The 20537-nt window shown below is 54.8% G+C and overlaps 1 protein-coding gene across 1 annotated transcript in view; it reads right to left on the bottom strand.

Annotated features, from left to right (window-relative positions):
- nt5dc2 (5'-nucleotidase domain containing 2) overlaps positions 1-19289 on the bottom strand; it is a 28282-nt gene extending 8993 nt beyond the window's left edge. Inside the window, exons 1-10 of the mRNA XM_088623704.1 lie at positions 18751-19289; positions 10915-11099; positions 10576-10650; positions 9656-9711; positions 8870-8963; positions 8030-8158; positions 4742-4802; positions 2466-2568; positions 1892-1993; positions 1284-1365 (exon numbers count right to left, since the gene is read on the bottom strand). Of these exons, the coding sequence (XP_088479830.1) occupies positions 1284-1365; positions 1892-1993; positions 2466-2568; positions 4742-4802; positions 8030-8158; positions 8870-8963; positions 9656-9711; positions 10576-10650; positions 10915-11099; positions 18751-19117 (1254 nt within the window). The 5' untranslated portion in view covers positions 19118-19289. The remainder of the gene's footprint in view (positions 1-1283; positions 1366-1891; positions 1994-2465; positions 2569-4741; positions 4803-8029; positions 8159-8869; positions 8964-9655; positions 9712-10575; positions 10651-10914; positions 11100-18750) is intronic.
- Between the last annotated feature and the right edge of the window lie 1248 nt (positions 19290-20537).

Here is a 20537-nt window from a genome sequence, read left to right as displayed (position 1 = left end):
TTTTTTCTGCCTGTCTCCACAGGCTGTGCGTTCGCTCACGTAGGCACTGCGCTCCCCTGTGCTGCTGTCCTCCACCCCCGCGCCCGAATCGCACGGACACGACTGCGGCCCCGATTGCGGAAGGGCATGAAACCCGAGGGAGCGTGCGCAGGCCTGGCCTCTCCCAGAAGCCTCCTGAAGAGGCGCGAGGGCTGAACACAGTCGTTTCGGAACTGCTGATGGGTCGCACCAAAGTCTGGCCGCCCGCAGCAGGAATTCCTGCTGCGCAATCCCAGACTGCCTCTCTGCCCGCTCCGGGAGAAGACCCAGACGATCCGGGCAGATTCCCAGGATCGGCTCCGAGTGAGATCGGACTCGGTGCACCAGCATGTTCTGCGCTGCAGGACGAGTCCTGTCAAGGGAACTTTACAGAGCTCACATGCTTGCACGGGGCTGAAGTGCGCGGTCAAGACACTGATTCACTTGTGAAAGGCGATCTCTCCCAGTGAGAGCACGGTAAACTCTCAGGAAACTACAGCCACACACACCAGCTCCAAGCGGCGACATGAAAAGTCTCCAACTGTAAAGAGTGGGACTGATTCTCGGGGCTTGACAACAGCTACCCAGCAGCAGATAAACCCTTCCTGCCTGCCCTTTCACTGTGAGCAGAGACCAGTGCAAAATGCTGAGGACACTCAGCGACACTGTTGTCCTCAACAATGGGAAAACCTTATCCCTATAAACTCCTGTCCTACTCTTCTATCCCTCTTAACCAGCTCGCGGATAAAGCATTTCACTGCCGACAACACTGCTGTATGCTGTACTGTTCGTGCACTGATCAATAAACCTTGACTGATTGACTGTTTGCAAACACTTCCAGCCTGTAGTAAAGATGTGCGCGTTTTCCTCCAGCGATCCTCGACTCAGCGTTAGATCCTGACCTGCACTCGCGCGGGTTTCAGACGTTGTCCTGGTTTTAAAGCCCCGACTGCGGCGAAGCACAGGCCTGCCCCACTGGGCAGAGCTCCCGCTGCAGCGGATTAACGCCGCCCTCGCTGCCAAGACCAACACGGGCACCTGCGCCAGGCTTCGGAGGGACACTGACACTGACCGACTGGTCGAGGCAGCCGGCGCCGTGCCGCGCGCCAGACAAGAGTCATCTCTTGGCTCGACCGCTGCTGCACGGTATCGACTTCACACACACGCACACACAGCGTGCCCTCTGGTGCCGAGAGGGGAGGTCAAGGGCTGGCCACACAGCGAGAGAGAGCTGGGAACCGGGGGAGAGTCGCCTGCCGACTGACCTGTTTGTAGATCTGGCCCTTGTCCAGGCTGGTGATCCTGTCCCACTGCAGGTCTCCATTGCAGTCCAATCGCCGGAAAGGCCTGCAAGTTCAAAACCGCCACACTTGATTAACATGCACGGCTTAATCATCCACTCGCCCATGCTCTAACTGGTTTATCCAGTACAGGGTCGCAGGGGAGCCAGAGCCTATCCCAGCAAGCAATGGGGGCAAGGCAGGGTACACCCTGGCTGGGACACCAGCATGGCACAGGGCAGAAGGACACACACAGACACACAACTAGGACAATTTCCCCAGAAGCCAATTAACCTCCCGTACGCCTGGACTGCGGGAGAAATCCCACATGCGCACCGGGAGAACATACCAGCTCCACACAGACAGCAGCCCAGGTCTGGAACTGCAAGGCAGCCATGCTGACCACTGTGCCACACTGCCACCGCACCTCATTTTCACTTGAAGCGAGTTATTTGCTGCGTGTTTGTCTTTACAAAGCGATTTCAGGTGCGCCAATCCTGTGGGGCCTGGCTTCGCCAGAGAGCTCACGGAGCCTCTCGGCAGACGCCCCGCCCGGACACACAGGCCGGTGAGCGCAGGGGGAAGACACTCACTTGACGCAGTCGTTGAAGAAGTGCGGCTTGTCTGCCTGGACGATGACCGCATTGAAGAAGTCCCTCCAGTCCTTCCCCACCATGTACCTCATGCCCTTGTCCCTGAAACACAGGCCGAAGAGCCGGGTCACAGCTCGGCTGAGCAGCTTGTGCTCTCTCCCAGTGCCTCAGCTCTAACCACTAGCCCACACTGCCTCCCCCCTCTCTCTCCCAGTGCCTCAGCTCTAACCACTAGCCCACACTGCCTCCCTCTCTCTCTCTCTCTCTCTCTCTCCCCCAGTGCCTCAGCTCTAACCACTAGCTCACACTGCCTCCCTCTCTCTCCCAGTGCCTCAGCTCTCACCACTAGCCCACACTGCCTCCCTCTCTCTGTCCCAGTGCCTCAGCTCTAACCAGTAGCCCACACTGCCTCCCTCTCTGTCCCAGTGCCTCAGCTCTAACCACTAGCCCACACTGCCTCCCTCTCTCTCTCCCAGTGCCTCAGCTCTCACCACTAGCTCACACTGCCTCCCTCCCTCTCTCTCCCAGTGTGTCAGCTCCGAGCTCTGCTGGTCTGTTAGAGTAAGACACTCACACGAAGCTGAAGGGACTGTTGGTGATGAGAAAGAGCTTTTTGCCGCTGCTTGCCAGGCGATGAAGGACAGCGTAGGTCTCGTCTCCTCGCAGGATGTACTTTTCTGTTTGCCGGAAGAGAGAGGAGAGGGGGAATTACTACAGGAAGGTCAGGTCAGCACAGACAGCGAGAACAAGGATGAGCCAGAATACCTTCACACTACTGAACCATTAGGTCCCCCTTGTTTACAGGTGAACTGATGCTATGATTACCCCACCCCAGATTCTGAACGTAAAAACCGAGTCTAAAAGGCTTCTCTGGCCCTGCTGTATAAAAAGTATGAAAAACCCAGGATTTCCTTATAGTTTTGCAAGGTGTGACTCATAAACCTCCCCTTCAGACAACACAGATTCAGCACTGAAACGCACTCAAGGCTCCATCTGTGCTGCAAGGAGAAGATTTACAATAAGAGGGAATTTTTAAAAAAAGAGTAATAAAATGACTCCCCCCCCCCCCCACTTAAAACACTGCCTGGGAGTGTCTGCCGTTGTTTTGTCCACTACAAACTGATTCCCTCTCGCGTGGTCTGGAAGTCGGCCCAGACAGTCTCTCCTCCCTCACCCCCACCCCGCTCAGTCTTCACCAGGACTGATGAGCACCAGCACACCCGGCCTCTCTCCCAGCATGCCCTGCTGCGCCCCTCTCCGCGGCTCACCGAAGGCCCCAGAACAAGTCTGGCCAGGTCTTCCACACCCTGAGAAACCCGTCTCAGACGGATCCCTCCTGGCCCGGGCCGAGACAATGGCAGCACAGCTGCGAAAGTGTGCTTATGTAACTTGAAAGTAATTATGTTACTTGTGGGTTGTTTTAACCTTAACGAGATGTGTTCGTATATACTGTTTTAGGTATACTGTATATATTATTGTCAAGTTTTCCGTTTTGCGATTCTCTGTATTTATTTGTGAAAAGAAAAAGTTCTTTAAAATCTAAAGTCGGTTTCCTGAAGGCTGGTTTCCCTAAATCACAGCTTCTGAAATCCCTGGACAAATCCGTGTCGGCTTCCCATTTCCTGCCCTGTGCTGCTTCCTTTCCCCCTGCGGGACAGGCAGGTAGACGCAGAAGATTAGGAGCACAAGGACTGCAGACCTGCTGCTGCTGAGCCCAGACACACACACAGACACAGACACTTCAGCCATCACCTCCTCCCTGTGTCCTCCCCTCCGTCCCACGGGACCCCGAGAGACGTTACGAAGGAGAGGAGGCCGTGTGGCCGACTGACCCAATGATCTCATCCAGCTTGGCTGGGAGAAGCCAGGGTATCGGCTTCAGCACAGTGTGTGGCTCTTCCCTCTCCTCTCCTTTCCCCTCGCCCTGTCCTGTCCTACGAAGCGTGCCTCGCTCCCCTGCGCAACACCAGCTGTCTCCCCTCTGCACAGGGAGCGTGTGCTGGGCAGGCTACCCACAGCACAAAAACCCGCAGAGCACCTCCTCCCTTTCAAAGGCTCCGAGTAAATGATCTGCCTCATGTTCGCTGGGTTTGATCTCTACATGCTGTTCCCACACTTTGTTGATCATAAAACAAAAACGAAGGAGAATAATAAGATGGGAACAGTTCCAAACAAAGAGGCCGTTTGACCCATCAGCCCATTTCATAGTTAGGAGTTAATTAATCGGAGCATCTCGCCCAGCTGCTTCTTGAAAGAATCCAGGGTTACTGCAATACACGATTGGGCAGAAAGGCCAGCAAGGCTGCATATAAACTGCATCTCCTACCTAAACAATTCATTTCTTCTAGATAATTCAGTGCTTCTACATACATACCATGCTGCGTGGTGCTGTACTGGATCTACATTTGACGAAGCCATTAGCAGTTTTGAACAGACATTTCTAACTGAAACCGCCCGAACGGCAAACTTGGGAATTGGGACATGACTGCTCTTCCCACTGCAGGGGGCACTGGTCCTGCTGAACCGAGCCTCTCTGCCCGTTCCTTACCAACCCCTGTGCTATGAGCACAGCGATACATGACTTCTTCTGACTCTGGACAAACAAGTTCCACTGGACCCAGCAAAATGCCCAGCTGTGTAAATGGGCACAGATGAAGGAGCACCCTCCCTCCCTCACCTGGAATATAAACCATCTCACTGGCCTCCCTGCGCTGACTCAGCTAAGCCTGAGGATGAGGAGTCACAGGGACTGTACCAGAACTGGCACACATGTGCCTCCTGCCAGCTGGAACAGGCGCCATTCCTCTTGCTTTGCAAATCTCAAGGGAGGAGGAGTTCGGTCATGCTCACCCAAATCCTGCATGATCCACTTGTACATGTAGCCTTTGATGTGCACCATCCCAATGGCCTCCTGTGTGGGACAGGGAGGGAGAGAGGTCAGAGACAGCGGTGGCAGACTCAGACAAGCCCAGACACGCTGCTCGAAGCTGCTCTTGCTCTTATTCGAGGTTTGAGAGACAAAACTTAACAGCTGCCGCCACTGAAAAAGTTAAGCACGTTTCTGGAGCCGGAGAAAGCCGGATAATTGACTTGCGGGATGTGGCTGCTGGCGTTTTCTCCTGCATTAGCCTCACACGTTTGCAACAACTCCACCCCAGCCTCTAGACACAGCAGTGTTAATAAAGGTTTAAACTGTACATCCAAATTATTAGCCACCCGAGAGACACAGACCATTTAGCTCTCCTATCGGGAACGAACAGTGAATTTAAAAAGCTGGTGTACTGTCCCTGAGCAGCACAGCTCCGTCTGGACCGCAGCTCCATTAGCAGATGGACTGTATGCGACTCCAGGACAGGACAGAGGTGCTACTGCTGATGGTGGACTGGAAATAACTGCAGAAAGGAATCGCTGAATCACCGCTGTGATGCACGCAGCTAAGTCAAACAAGACTCAAGAGACTGAAACGCCGAGCGCACGCTGCGCTGATACAGTACTGTAAAGAGGCAGTCAGACACAGAGGGTGTGGGTTTCGGAGAATGCCAGGAAGAGGCAGGCATGCAGGCAGAGAGAGGCTGAAACAGGAAAACACTGAATTCTAGATCTTCTCTCCCCTGGGACAGACTGCACTACTCTTCCTGCCTTCTCCAACATGTACAGTCGTTTGGGGGGAAAAGATGACCCACAGGACACCGGTGAGCTCGTTTCAGAAGCATGAGGGATACGACACTGTTGGGGCAGACGCTTCGAAGGGACTTTTGCCCTCTTGCCTTATACAGTGAAAGATCAGTCCTCAGCCAGATTTCACACGGGCGTCTCTTGGCAAGGAACAACGACTTGCTGCTCATTCACCGATCAGCTTCCAGAAACTAAAACTGTGCAGCAATATTTTTTATAATTTAAGCCATTTCAATAAATAAACAATAACAGGCTTAGTAAGACACAGGGCAAGATTATCCCCTTGGCCAGGTCATCTTGCACTCCACGGTAGATACCCCACCTGCGCAAGTTTTCACACTCACAATAACAAGACAAAACACCTCCAGAGGAAAAAAACAAACTTTCTTTCAACTGAAAACAGGGTTCATGACCTGGGAGTAAATCATCAGAAACAGCAGAAGCAGGGATCAAACCCGAATGCAGGATAAAGCCTCTGGGCTGCAGGTAAGCAAGAGAATCTGATTTAAAGGGGCTCGTGGTCTGTGCAAGAGGGGATGGAGCTGTGTGCAGCCCCCCCAGCGTGCAGAAACCCGAGCCCGTGTGCCCAACACCCCCTGTGGCTTTCAGAGCACAAGAGGTCCTCAGTCACCGAGAGGGAACAGGCTGTACCAGCAACACGGAAACCACACTGGCAGGGAGGCGGGGGAGAGAGACCAGGGGTCGGGCTGCCTGAGGATCAGGGTGAAAGTGTACGTTTCAGGAACTCCAAAAAGCAGAGTGTGGGCGCCGCTCGAGTGTTAATCACACATGGAGGTTTCTGACGCGCCCGAACGGCAGGCGCACACTGCAAGAACAAAAACAAAACGTGCAAAACATGTGCTTCTGTGTTCTCGGGCTCTGAAGAGAAATTCCAGCACGTCTGCTCCCGATGATGGGGGAGCTCACAGTGCTGAACGACGGGGCCTCAAAACAGGTCTGACCTTCGCAAAATACACACTGCAGGGGTTTCAGCACTGCTGGGGGATCGTATGTCGATCCTTCCGAACACACTAACAAAAACAGCAGAACCATTTCAAAAACACTGAAAATCAGCACAACCCCAAGAACTGTAAAACGGACCGTGTTTTTCACAGCACCTCCACTCCCGACCACAGTAAAGATCTGAGGGGTCCCCGTCAGGCCCCGCATGGTGGGGTTGGACTTGTGTTAGCGTCTCTCTCTCTCTTGTGAGACGCACCAGTCACTGGACTGGTCAGAGAGACCGGCAACAGCACAACAGTTACAAAATCTTCTCCAGATTCAGTGCCTCGTAGAAATGCACGACTGTGACGCACACGACTCCAGAAGAACTAAACAAAATCACACTTCAAAACAACTCTCTCCTGCGCGGCCTTCATCAGCTGCACGGTGGTGAAAAACCCCCCACAGCACTTAAAGAGGCACAGACGCATCTACTCGAACTTTAGTTTCGACACCCGGCGCACAAGCCACAGGAACGCCTGCCCGCGCGGGCGCTGACGTTTCAGCGGGAGGAAGGAAGTGGCAAGCTCGGCACACCGAGATCCGAGGGGCTGCAGGATGATGGCAGCTGGGTGCCCTTTCACCTAGATCTGAGCGCAGCCAGGAGCCCGTCTGTGCTGCTCTGGCATAGCTGGAATTCCTGCACTCAGGAGGATTAGGAGCAGCAAGAAAGAACAGTAGTCTCAGCTCCTGTGACTTACTTGGCTTGGTTGGGTCAAAGCAAAAAAAAAAAAATGAAAACAAAAAAACACTGAAGCCGACAAAGGGATTTCTGCTCTCCAGCCTGGCAGTTGTTTACTGGAGAAATGAACTGCAGCCTGGCCTCAAGAGAGGAGTGAACGAGCACAGTGGTCTGAATCACTCCCAAGCCAAGGGAGAGGAGGCCTAAGAGAAACAGTCTGCGTCAGATCACGATAGTCCAGACCACTTCGAGTTTCACTTCCCTTCAGAGCTTTTCAGCTCAGCTGAAGCATCTCCTGCTCTTTTTTTAACCCTCTGTCCACAACCTAAAGAGTGACTGGATTCCCACTAAGTGTTGTGGCAAAGCAAATCTCAACCCAGAAGCGTGCTGGGGTCACACACGGAGCTCACACCAGTCCACCGCAGTAACGCGTACACGTGCGACCGCACACACACACACTAGTTAACCGCGTCAGCGTGGCTTTGGAAAGAGAAGGAAACCTGAGCACACAGTAAAAATCACGAGTGAACATGCAAAGTGTGTGCAGAATCGAGGTCAGAATCAAACCTAGAGCTGCAGAGCTGTGATTACACTGACCGGCCCCGGCAGGAGCAGCACTGGACAGCCCTGCTGCAGAGACACTGACCGGCCCCGGCAGGAGCAGGACTGGACAGCCCTGCTGCAGGCACACTGACCGGCCCGGCAGGAGCAGGACTGGACAGTGCTGCACCATGCCAACGCCCAGAGCCTCATCTGTCCCCCTGGGCAGGAACACTCACCGACACGTCCTTGTAGAGGTGCACGGGGTCGTACTCAATGTCGTTGGAGATGAAGAAGTCGTTGGCGACGGCCAGCAGGGTCATCTCAGGGATGGAGAAGACATCCATGAACTGCTTCATCTTGGGCCCCTGCAGTGGAGAAGAGAGGAGACACGCTCACTGTGGGCATCCCGTCAGCTGAGAGCTGGGAAACTGGGGGACTGGGGGGCTTTCAGCTCTTGTTTTACAGAGAACTGCAGAACACTGATGCACTTCCAAGTCTCTGTGCTCCGAAAGAGACAAAGTAAAATTATACCGAGAATCTACAGGGATTCTTAGAAAATCACATATTAAATCACATTGTTTTGTTTAAGTGCATATTTGTATAATACTGCAAGATGAAAGGCTCATACTGACTAATTGATGTGCCTGATGCTATTATCCAACAGCAGGGGGGCAGACTCCCTGTTCCCACATTCCCGAGACTCCACCGGGAGCCATCATTACAACAGAAGGGATTTGAACACAAACAGCGGTCAAGTTCCTGTTTAACTTGAAAGCCGGCCCAATTAAGGGGAGTTCAAACGTAACAATAACACGAAGGATCCCACACTCACGTCTGAAGCTGCTCCCAGCTCTCGGAAACAAAGACCCCGATGCCTTTCCGAGACTGGAGGGGGGTCAACATAGGGGGGAACTGTAACTGGGGAATTTGAAGTAACTCAGCCCAGTGACTGGGCACCAAGCTTAGCCACGCTGCGCACAGGTTTCAATGGCATTGTGGGTGAAAAGGGGAAGCGGGGCCCCGTGCCCTTCGCCCCGAGCGGAGCTGGCCGGAGGCGGGAGACGGCGCCGGCTCACCTTGCCGTAGAAGCCGCTGACTTGGTGCAGGGGCACGTGGTTCGTCCCCTCGTACAGCCGCAGCACCTCCTCGTCGGGGACGGGCTTCAGGCCCCTGGGGGGACACGGGAGAGCCGTTATCACCTTCACGGCCCGCCGGGGGCGCAGCCGAGGGGCCGAGCCCCTCACCGACACGCCGCCCACTCCGGGCCAGGGCCGCAGCCGCCTGGAGCCCGTCCCAGGAGCGCCGGACGCAAGGCGGGACCACACCCGGGGCGGACGTCATCCTCCGCTGGGCACACAAGCACGCACACGCGCTGACCCCTATGGGACCACCTGGAACCCCAGCTCGAGTCTGGGAGGTGGAGAGGATGGAGGAAACTGGGGAGAACATGCGAACCCCACACAGCTAACACCCCATCTTTACGGATGGGGACACAGAAGTCCCGGTGAGCAACTCAACTGTATTCCCCCCCCAAGTTTAGCTTGCAAAAATGCAGGCGTCAAGACTGACTGTAAAACACAGGGTTTGTATTAAAGCAGAAGCACACAGACCTGAACCCAGCATAGTGCAGGGGGGGGGGGCACCGGTGCCAATGTCTGCAGGAGGTGCCCCCCCAAAAGAACAGGCTACTGCTAATGGTCCCTCTGGCGTGGACCCCTCCCCCTACAACCTCTGCTGGAACCCTGGCCCCGAGCGAGCCGACCGGGCGAGGAGGGGTGTCAGTCCAAGCCCCGCCCGTGCGGACAGCAGCGTCCAGCGGGAGGAAGGCCAGGTCACAAGGTCGTTCCCCCACGCGGCCTCACCTGTACACCGTGCCCAGCTGGATGTAATGGAAGGCATCGATCTTCATCAGCAGCCCCTGCCGGAAACAGGAAACGGATCTGTTGAGTTCGCACTTTCGAAGCCCGGGGCCCAGCAGACTGTCTGGACCAGAGCGGTCTTGAGAGGCTGTGACTTTGGGGGTACAGTTCCTATTTCAGGGCTCCCCGGTTGAGCAGCTGAGCCGGGAGAGGAGCACAGGTCCAAATGTCTGTACAGACCCAGAACCAGAACACTAAAGGCTGGATTTGCTGGCTGTCAGCCTCGGCAAACCTGACACAAAAATATTTTAATTTTTTTTTGCAAAACTCAGGCGTTTTGTTTTTTATGATTTTTCCTTTAGTTTTGTTTGTTTAGTTTGCCCTCACATGTGATCAATCTTTAATCCATCAATACCAACGCTGGTCAATGCCGAGTGCAGTGTCCCAGAACACAAAGCGTCTCATCGTCTATTTTAGTCCAATTTCTGACGTGGCGACAACCGAACTGGAACACGTGGGGATCTGAGAAGAAGGGTCCTGTTTGGGAATTCTGGGGAAAAAGCCCAGAGGAAGACTGACGCATCAGTCAGATATACCCCCCCACCAGACAAGGGCAGGGGCATGTCCTGTACTGGCACTCGCTGAACCCGACCCGAATGCCGAAGAGAACCAGCGACCCGACCGCACAGCACAGCCCTCTTCAGCCAGCAAGACGTTTCGTGAATCTGCAGCTGCGGGGATCCGTGTGACAAAGGTCACAGTTCGCCGACTCCTGGAAATGCAGACAAACCAGTCTCCTCGCAAAAAAACAAACAAACACCCGAAATGCAGGCGCCATCCCCGAAGCGCTGCCGTTGTTTTGTCCATTCTCCACATTAACCAGACCGTGATGTCGCGGGGAGAGATGGGACAGGGCACCTCACCTTCTGGATGTCGTAGTGCAGGCCCCGGCAGGCGAAGTTCGGGATGTAGTCGTACTTGCGGATTCCCTCGGGATACTGCGGGAAATGGGGAAGGAATGCAGAGGATTATTGACATACTAACCCATTACAAAATAACTCTAAAGAGGAAACGCCGAGGGGAAGCCTATCCGTGTCGGACTGTAACCATTTAAGGAGCAGTAAAGGGGGGTGCAGGGTCTACCTCCCCTGGGAACCCCGTGACATCGGGTCAGAAGCTCTGCTCCCACAAGAAGCCTCAGGGATCTAAGCGGACGAAAGAGGCGAGAATCCCGCTGGAACGGCGGACGAGCGCGGGCGGACCTTGTAGTGCTTGATGAGGAAGTCCCGAGCCGTGTTGTAGATCATGGAGTTCAGGGCGTTGGAGTAGAGAGCCAGCGTGTAGTCGTAGTCGAAGCCGTAGATGTCCACCCCAGCCAGGTTCACCTCGTTGTTGGCGTAGATGGTGGAGGGGTTCAGGAGGTTGCACACCCCAGGAGGGATCAGGTCTGGAAACAGAAGTGGGGGTGGGGGTTACTACACTGGCCGTGCCCATGCAGCGCCGGCGCCCCCCCTGGCTGCAGAGGGGGCCACACCCGCCAACGGCACCCTCAGACCCGTCACGGGCTCAAGAGGGTTTCAAATCTCCGCGTTTCATCTTCAACCTCCGCTGCGTCTGGCGCACCCATGAACTGAAAGGCCGATACGATCGGCTGGGATTCAGGTCAAAACAAGAACAAAACCCACTTCGTAAACCGTGTCTATGCACCCGTTTCATCTTGGGACTTATTTGCTGCTGCTGATCTGAAAGGAAACCTAAACGGAGACCGGCAGGTTTTACAGGAAGCATCCAGGGACCCATTAGATCACACTGATCTAAGCATTACAACCCAAGGTGTCCACTAGATCACAGCCTGAAGGTGGTGTTTAAATGAAGGGCAGCCACTGAAAAAAGGTGCGAGGTGACCACTGTTGCCAGACAGGAAGGTACAGAGAACAACCGATTCAAGTCAAGTCCTCCAGGGTCTCCTGGCTCTCAGGTGACCATGAGCAGAGCAGCCGTCCAGGAGCAGGAGAGAATACTGCAGGTGTGTGGATTCCCAGAAACACAACAGGAGATAAGTAGCCTTAATTTATTAAAGGGGAACAAGAGGAACAGCCACACACAAACAGGTTTCTCGCGCTCAGCTCAGGCCTGCCCGAAGGGGCTCTTAAATCAGCGCCCAGGAAGGGTTATGGGCCGATGGGGGAAATGAGCAGGTGTGAACTCTGCCTGGAGGAGAGGCTGGGTTTTGTAAACAGAGCAGAGATGCCCCCTGAGATTAGACTCTCCCACCTGGGAGCTGGACAGACCACACAGCCCACAGCCACACACCTCCTTCCAGGGGGAAACGACACAACGTCTAGAGACACAGACTCCGGCTCACTATCTCATACTCTGCTGTGACATGTGGGGCGACCCAAAACGAACGCACCTTCACTGTGTCCATGCTGGGGAGAACGGCAGAGTACTGCACGCACACAGTGCGAAATAACGATCATGCACGCCACAGGGTGTGGGAGAACACATACCCCACTGCTGCTTAATTCTGATTCAGCTGATCTGTCGTTGAATGAAATGTTGCAACGAAATCGCAATCGCAACTGACGTTCGATCTGAATAAAAGTCCACACAGTGGGGGGGAGCACTGCTCAGGAGCAAACGTGACAGGAAATAGACACGTCTGTAATCCTAAAAATTGAGCCACACAGAGGAGAAAAACAGAACAACAAAATCTGCACCAAGTCAGATTTCTGGTTCTGAAAGCACGGACAACCCATCGCTGTGGAGCTGCTTCCCAAGTGATCATCAAGCAGGACTGGTCGGCACTTATTTCTCCCAAACATAATGAAAAGCGCGTCGCTGCCTCATGGTCGTATTTGTGGAGATACTGTTCCACTGGACATTGAAGAGGCTGTCAATAACAACAGTGTGAAGCCTCATTAATCCTTCGCTGTATCTTACCTGGAACAAAGATAAAGGAAGGGGAGCACAGAAAAGCTTCGCTAATGTGAAAATATTTCCAAGGCTCCAATGGAAAGAGATTAGAGCTCCAAGATATAGAGGTTATGCAACGTTTGCACTGAGCTCAGTGACGTCTGGAGCACACAGAACCCAAGGGGCCGCAGATACAGCAGCCTGATCATCCACCGCTGTGCAAACACCACATCTGCACCAGCGACCAGCGTGGCATCACCAGGACCGGAAGTCATTCCACAGGTCCAACATGCCTGCCGACGGGAGAGACCAGCCAGTCGCTCGCCGACGTCCTGGCCTCCGACACCGGCATCACACGCTCTCTGCGCGGAGTGACACGGCTCGAACACGGACACAAAAATCAGGGGGCCAGTGAGCCGGGAAGCGGACCGTTTGCAACCACTGCTCCAGTCCCCCGAGGCGTCGGAGACAAGAGGATCCCCGATTGGGGATCTGCAGTTACGCTCCACGGTGGAACCGCTGACTTTTCTCCTGTCCGTATTCCAAGGCAAACGGCCGATCCGCGCGGCTCAGCCCGGACCGCAAAGTGTGGCAGCAGGTTCCTCGGGCACGGGCCAGACAGGGCAGTGCGATCAGGCTCGTCCACCACAGACTTCCAGCTCTGCAGAGTCTGTGCAGCTCCAGCTTATTCCAGAGATAAGGGCCCTGAAGCTGACAAGGCCAAACCGCCCCCCCGCCAGGACACGCACGGACCCCCCACACCCCCTGCGAAGCTGCAGCTGCAGTTAGCTTTCAGATAGCCAGCTGTCAACGAGCTGCACAGCCATGTTGTTGAACATGATATCCAGCCGTTGACCGAAAGAAACCAGGGCAAGAGCTAGTAGTTAACGAGTACTTAATTAACTAGTGCTAGTTCATTAACTAGTAACTAACAAATGAGCAGAGGGGCCACCTTTCCTCCGTTCTTGTGCAACTCCTGCCTTTTCCCCGGCGGCTCTGGGAAACCGGCAGTGTTTCAGCCCCTCGGGACCACAGAAGGCTGCCGGGGGCGCTCAGAGTTGGGGGCGCTCAGTGTCGGGGCGCAGGCTCCCGCCCGGAATCAAAGCGAGGGGCGCCGCCCCAGCCCGGGAGGGGGAGAAGCGACGGGGGAGCTCGACAGGATTGCGAAGGCCGGCAGGGCTGGAGCTGCACAGACTCTGCAGAGCCGGTGAGGCCGGTCTCACAGCCTGCAGCCCCCCGCGCGCTCGGCTCTCCAGCCCCCCCTCCAGCACCCCGCGCCTGGGGGAGGAGCTCCCGCGTGTGGGGAGAGGGGGGAGGGGAGAGAGCCAAGCTGCCCCGGGGGCTGTTACCCTCAGAGATCCCCCCACGCCAGGCCAGAGGAGTGGCGAAACCCGGGATCGAGGGCTCTTGGGCTGGGCAGGTCGAGTGTGGTGGGGAACCGCAGGAGTGACGCTCCAGTGACATCAAACGATATTGTTAAAGGGATTGCAACACCTGAGGCAAGAACGGAAATTTAAATGAGCCCACAGAGATGGGCATTACTCCACGTTCATTTCAAGGGTGATAAAAGCTGTAATTAGGGGTAAAGGCACACTGTTATTTACACCTGCCTCACACGCTGAGGTGTGAAAACAGAAATAGCCTGTTTCACCTGGAGCTATTTACAGTAAGCTTATATCCTATAATCAAAGCCCCATTTAAATATAACCAATTACTGACCATTACAAACACAGCACCTGCTTCCCTCTGGTACAAACACCAGCCCTCTGAGGCTCGGACAAAGCTCAGGCATGTCAGGAAGCTAGTGCTTCGAGGGAAAATTAATCTAATCGCCTGTGTCACCTCGTCAATAACCCCACAGCTCCTCCTGAGACAAAGGCTGAAGGGCTGCGCAGATGAATTTTTTTTATAGGTAACAGTAGAAAGCATAAACTCTGACCCATAAAGAAACTTATTTACCCTTTTTTTTCCTTTTAATAAAAACATTTCTAAACCAATTTCCCCTTGACCTTTAATTATTTACTTATTTTTCTTGAAAACTGTTGCTGGTCATACTGGATGTTCTGTTGTTTTGATCTACACAAGCGTCTGACAGTGCAGCAGTGCTCTGGAAGCACAGATACAGGGCTTGTGGTGTTCCCAGATCTGAGCGCTGGGTTTCAGCTGCCACGTCTGCAGAAACATCTGGCCCTCTCTCGCACACACAAACACACACACACCCCTTGCCTGAGTCAGGCAGCCAGAGCTGCCCGATACTGCAGGACTCTCTGTGGGAGAGCTGCAGGCTTGTTTGTCCAGAACACGCGGGCCTGTGTCCACAGAGCCATGTGACTCTCGTGAGGGGAGACCGCATGAGCCTCTCTCTGGGCCCCAGAGCTGCAGGCTGGGACACTGCAGACGAGCTGCAGGAGCTCCAGCGCTCCGCCACCCAGGACAGGGACAGCGCCCAGATTCACACGCACAGCCTTCTTTGCTCTGACATGTTGGAACCAGAATCACACAGCAGAGAAGGCGGTGACGTTTTCCTTTTGTCCCTGCTTCAGCTACCTGGGGGCAGAGGGAAAATGAACTCCAGAAACCGGAGAACTGGAGTTCAGCCCCTCTCCAGTGAGGACGCCTTCAATTCTGAAGATCCAGAACGAGACCCCTCTCTCATCACTGCCCTGAGGTTCAGCTGCCTGCTGCTGCTCGGGACAGCCGAGGGTTGCTCTGGAGCGGCGCTCCAGCCTCAGATCACAGCAGTGGAGAAATCGGTGCAGCGTGGCACTGGGGAAACCTGACAGTTTGCACAAGGACGGGTAACGGCAAGAAACTATCAATCTGCAAAGAGCACAAGAGCCACAACCCTCAAACACATCAAGCCCCCCCAAAAAAACAGGGCTGTATACTACCCGGCACCTCTTTCCCCGACGTTCATCCCGGAGGAATCCCGCCTGTGGGCCCGCAGTGACGCACAGAGCAGGGCGGCTGCGACGCCAGAGAAACCCCCTGGCGACACCGGGGCAGCTGCTGGGCGTGGCGCCAAGCCGCATGAGGGGCACAGAGGCCCTGCGGAGAAGACCGCCGATCGGCCAAACGCACCCGCGCGTGCGAGATGATAAGGAAGCCGGGGGCACACGCGCGCACCGCCGGACCACGCCCCTGTGCCAGAAGAGATTAGGAAGCCACACGCGTGAAGAACACTCACTGAAGCTCAGACCGTCTCCGAGTCCAGCTGGGCACAGGAAGGAACGATGGGACTAGCAGCTATTCATGAGCACCAGGCACGTGAAAGCCTGCTGCGATCTCAGGACAGCAGGGTGCTGCAGTGCCCACCAGTCCACAGCACACTCAAACCAGACACACCAGCCTGGAGCTCGACATTAAAACTCACGACTCTGCACAGGAGACTCCAGACAGCCACAAGACTCCAGGAAAAGCTGAGCAGGTTCTCCGACATCTGGAGGAGAACTCAGCACCTGCTAGCGGACCAAAAATAATGCGACACCCTGGGTGAATCAGGGACACCCAGGACACTGAATACAGGGGCTTCCACACAGCAAATAATAATCCCAGCATGCATAGGGTCACGTGTAAGAACAGACAGGCCTGGTTGCCTATAGTTACAACTGCAGGAGCAGACCCAGTGACTCTGAAAGAGGGGTGATTGTTGGGGTGCATTTTGCAGGTCCAAGCACTTGGAGACAGCGAGCCGGCTGAGTGAAGAACCAGCCTGACAGCACAGAGACTGACCCCCCCCACCCCCACCAGACAGTATAGAGGCCGCGACCCCCCCCAGACAGTACAGAGACTGTGCGCACTGAGCTGCATGCAGTTCAAGAAGAGAAGCTGCATTCTAGCTGCAGAAGAATCACCTTGTGTTGCAGCACAGGGGAACTCAGTTTGACCGATTACTTCTCAACATCTGCTGAGTGGCCTATCCCCTCCAGATCCTGGCGCAACACTGGGACACTTTATCACACCATTGTCACAATTTCAACAGGTCAATACCGAGCTCCTGATCCGAATAACGTTCACAACCAAAATCTCAAGAACCCAAACTTGTTATCTTAAGAAAGTGCTTTGCATACCAAAAACTATCTACACTGTTAACATTATCATAAAGGAAAGAGGTTACACAAACCGGGGATAAGGCCTATCGGCAAGCACATTAAAACAAACAGGTTGTGGAATCAGCAATGTGCTGACTTAAAGACCAGCTTCCTACAGGATCCTGGCGGAGTCAGCTCACACTGGGCAACTATCATTCCAACACAATACCAGCTTCCATCTCCAGTCACCTGGGAAAACAACACTCTTCCACTTTTTCCCCACAAAGAAAAGACTTAAACCCTGTTATTTCCCAAATCAAAGGTTTGGCGATTCAAATGCCATGCAGTTTTGGTGACAGCACATCAAAGCAGCTCAGGAATTTAATTTGGGTCTACTGCAATAATTACAATTAATTAATAATTGCTTACACTTATAGAGCGCTTTTCTGGACACTCCACTCAAAGCGCTTTACAGGTAATGGGGACTCCCCTCCACCACCACCAGTGTGCAGCATCCACCTATTGCACAATCATTTTAATAAGAAGAAATTAAACGGCATCTTTAACGGTTATTTGACGCGACATTCCTGTCTTTAAACGGGTCGGGCAGCCCTGTGGCGAGCTGGTCGCTTTGCTCGATCTGACGGGGGGCGAATATTGCGCGAGTCATGCAATTTGGCGTTTTTATATTTATGTTTTTTTCCGTGAAAACTTTGTGGGGCGTACTTTCATTTCCACTCCTTCCCTCTCACACACACTGGACAAACGGTCCGAAAAGGACAAACGGGCCGGATTTCCAGCTCCTGACGGCAATGCCTGACGCAGTGAGAAACGTTTGAAACGATCGCGCTGGGCTTTGAAGAAGCCCCACTCGGGGTTCCCCCCCCACCCCCGACTCTACACTTCGACAGAACGGTCCTCCGGAACCCGTGGATATTTTTCGGACTTTCGGAAGATGTCTGGGATCTTTGTGCAGCCGGTGCACACCCAGCTGTCGCGAGGAGGCGCGCTGTGCCCCCCAATCTAAACGGGGGTGACACCGGGGAGCGCTAGCCGGGCTCGGGTGCACCCCCCGGATTCCCCGCCGCCCGCAGATCTGCAGAACCGACAGACCCGGGATGATGCCCGTCACGTCTGCGACACGGAGCCGCCGGCTGCTCCCCTCCCTTTCCAACGTGCGCTCACAGCTCCCCGCCGGCCCGGCTACGTGCGGGACATCATGTAGCGACCCACACGTGTCCCCGAGCGAGGGACACGGCCCTGGTGCCACGGCAAGGATGCTCAACGGGTGCTCCAGCGGGCGGTGTCCTGCGCTGTGCTGGGGTCAGCAAGCCTCCGCTCCCCGCTGATGAACACTAGACCACTGGCTGGCCGATGTTACCCAAAGCGAATATAACGCTTCTGCAGCCATCTGCACAGGTGGGCATGAAAGGCAGGGGGGCTCCTGCCTTTTCATGCCCACCTGTGCAGATGGCTGCAGAAGGCTGCGTCAGGCCCGGTGTCCGTCAGTCAGTGACCCGTCTCCTCCTCGCCGCCCCCGGAGTCAGACGGGGGTCCGCCGGCAGCCGAGCCGATACCGTGCGCATTTCATTACCCAAAACGGCTTTAAAATGAACTTTATTTTAACTAGACAGTTATAACTAGACTTTACTTTTTTTTCCCCTATCATATGGGGGATTGCTGAAGCACATCAAAAGGGGATTCTTCAGATAAACGGGTGACAGATCCCGCACCGACCGCCGCCTGCCAGGACAGCACAATAGACACACATGCCCCGCTCGGGGTAACAGACAGCGCCTCACCCCCCCAAAAAAAACATCGATCAGCCTGCGGGCCGGCACGGCTCTCCCGTCTCCACAGCCAAGCCAACCGGCTCCCGAGTGACCGGCGGCGGGTTAATAAAGGATTATTGGGATCGATTCGCACTGCCCCTGTGAAAACGACCTAACGATCAGCGAGACACGAAGGCATGTATACAGTCCACCCCCCCGCATCCCGGACACCCCAACTCTGCGGCACGACTCCCGAAAGCAGCGGCTGTGCGAGTTCACCCCCTCCTCAAGTCAGCGCAGGATGCCACCACTCCAAGACGCAAAACGCACGACCATCACAGCTGGTTTAAAACCCCAAAACAAACCCCGAGGCACGTACCGTGCACAAGCCGTTTCATCTCGTTGTACCGGGCCCACAGGTAGGTGCGGGGGTCCACTTGGGGGGCCGTGGAGGAGTAGGACCGGCCGGACACGGTCACCGACTCCTCGCCCCGCTTCTTGCCGCCGACCTGGTGTCTGTGAGCCGCGGAGGGGGCCGGGGCCGGGGCGGGGGCAGCTGCCGGCCCTGGGTTCGGGTGGCCGGAGACCCTGGCCCCGCTGTCGTGGCTGGCCTTGCCCTCCCAGCCGCCGGACACGGCGCTCCCGCAGGCCAGGCCCTGCAGCTGCGCCGCCCGCCAGAGCGGTGTCCTGCCCGCACCCCTCCGCCACCCCGCACGGCTCAGGCCGCCCAGCGCGCTGCTCGCCATCCTGCGATTGCTCCGACCGAGAACCAGCCCTCAGGTACAGACGGTGCAGGTATCTCTGTGTCACCACCCCCTCTAAATCGTGCACCAATGTCAATGCACAATTTCATCCACACTCTCTTCCACGGTGCTGAGACAATGCAACAGCACAGACTGAGCCACTGTGGCCAAAACAACAATACTTCACCCCTTGCCGGGAGGAGGGAGGGGGGAGGGGAGGGGCCCAGGACGACGTGATCCAATCCCAGCCCGGAGCTGATGAGCGCTGGCCCCGCTGGCCAATAGGAGCCGCCGAAACCATCCCGCTGCTCCGAGGGGCATTCGACTTGCCGAAGGAACGTGTTTACAAGCCGCCTCCGCCAATGGGCGCAGGGCATGCAAATTAAATGCCCGCTCCCGAGCCGGCGATTGGCCGAGGCGGCGTGTGCACGAGGGCGCCCCGCATGTGCTACGTGACGACTCGGAGGCGAGGCGCGGCTTTGCTGCGGAGAGAACACGTTGTCCGCGCTGGGGCGCTTCTGAAAATCACACAGAAAAACAGCCCAGAAAGCGCTCTCATATGTGGTCCACACGGTACGGGCTTGGAACAGGCGATAGCATCAGGAACATACGCAAACAAGGCTGTGAGTTCATGTCTGTGGCGGGTCTGAGTGGGGAACTTCACCGCTGAGTGCAGAGTTGCAATCGAGACTTTGTGATTCGCCCCCTGTGGTCCGAATAGTAGTTAATTGCATGGTAGTTAGTTGTTAATCGACCCCACGGTTCTTATCCAGACCTTCCATGAAAGAAACCTTATTGATTGTTCCAGACTTCCCCAGACAGCCGTGTGTGTGTAGGGGAGCCCCCACTGGTGCCCCCTGGCTTGTGTTTCACTGCACATTGGGAAGAAGGTGACTTTAGGATTTTGAATACTGGTACCAGGTCCCCTCACGGTGTGCTTTGTTAAAGATGGAAAAGAATAATTTCCCTCAGACTGTCGGTGTGGGACACTGCCTTTAAGCACAGATTTCATCTGCCTGCTCTTCTGTGGACATATTCCAGAGAAACTCAGTGCTTTTAACTATATACCCTTGCATTTTGTTTGGCTTTTTAGTTGCTTCACTGCATTGTCCAGAATATGTAAATGATGTGTCATTTAATTTGCATACCTCAGTCATTTTCATAGGCTCTGCTGGTTCAATTTGCCATTTTATATTTAAAAAGTTACGTTTTACTTATCTGCATGCAAACCCTGCACTTGTCCACATTGTGTCACCTCAGTGTGAGTCTTCACACCTTGCCTGTGTTCTGTTTCTATTTCATTAAAAATCCTCAATCCAATCACTCACATTTCCCTGAATGGTTACCACCTGCAATCTGATAAATTATCTTTTTTAGGAACCTTATCCAAAGCTTTCTGAAAAAAAAACAAAACAAATATAAA

Source organism: Lepisosteus platostomus, chromosome 3 (assembly GCF_059453375.1).
Source record: "Lepisosteus platostomus isolate fLepPlt1 chromosome 3, fLepPlt1.hap1, whole genome shotgun sequence".
In the NCBI taxonomy this organism is placed as follows: Eukaryota; Metazoa; Chordata; class Actinopteri; order Semionotiformes; family Lepisosteidae; genus Lepisosteus; species Lepisosteus platostomus.
This window is presented reverse-complemented; position numbering and strand designations above follow the sequence as displayed.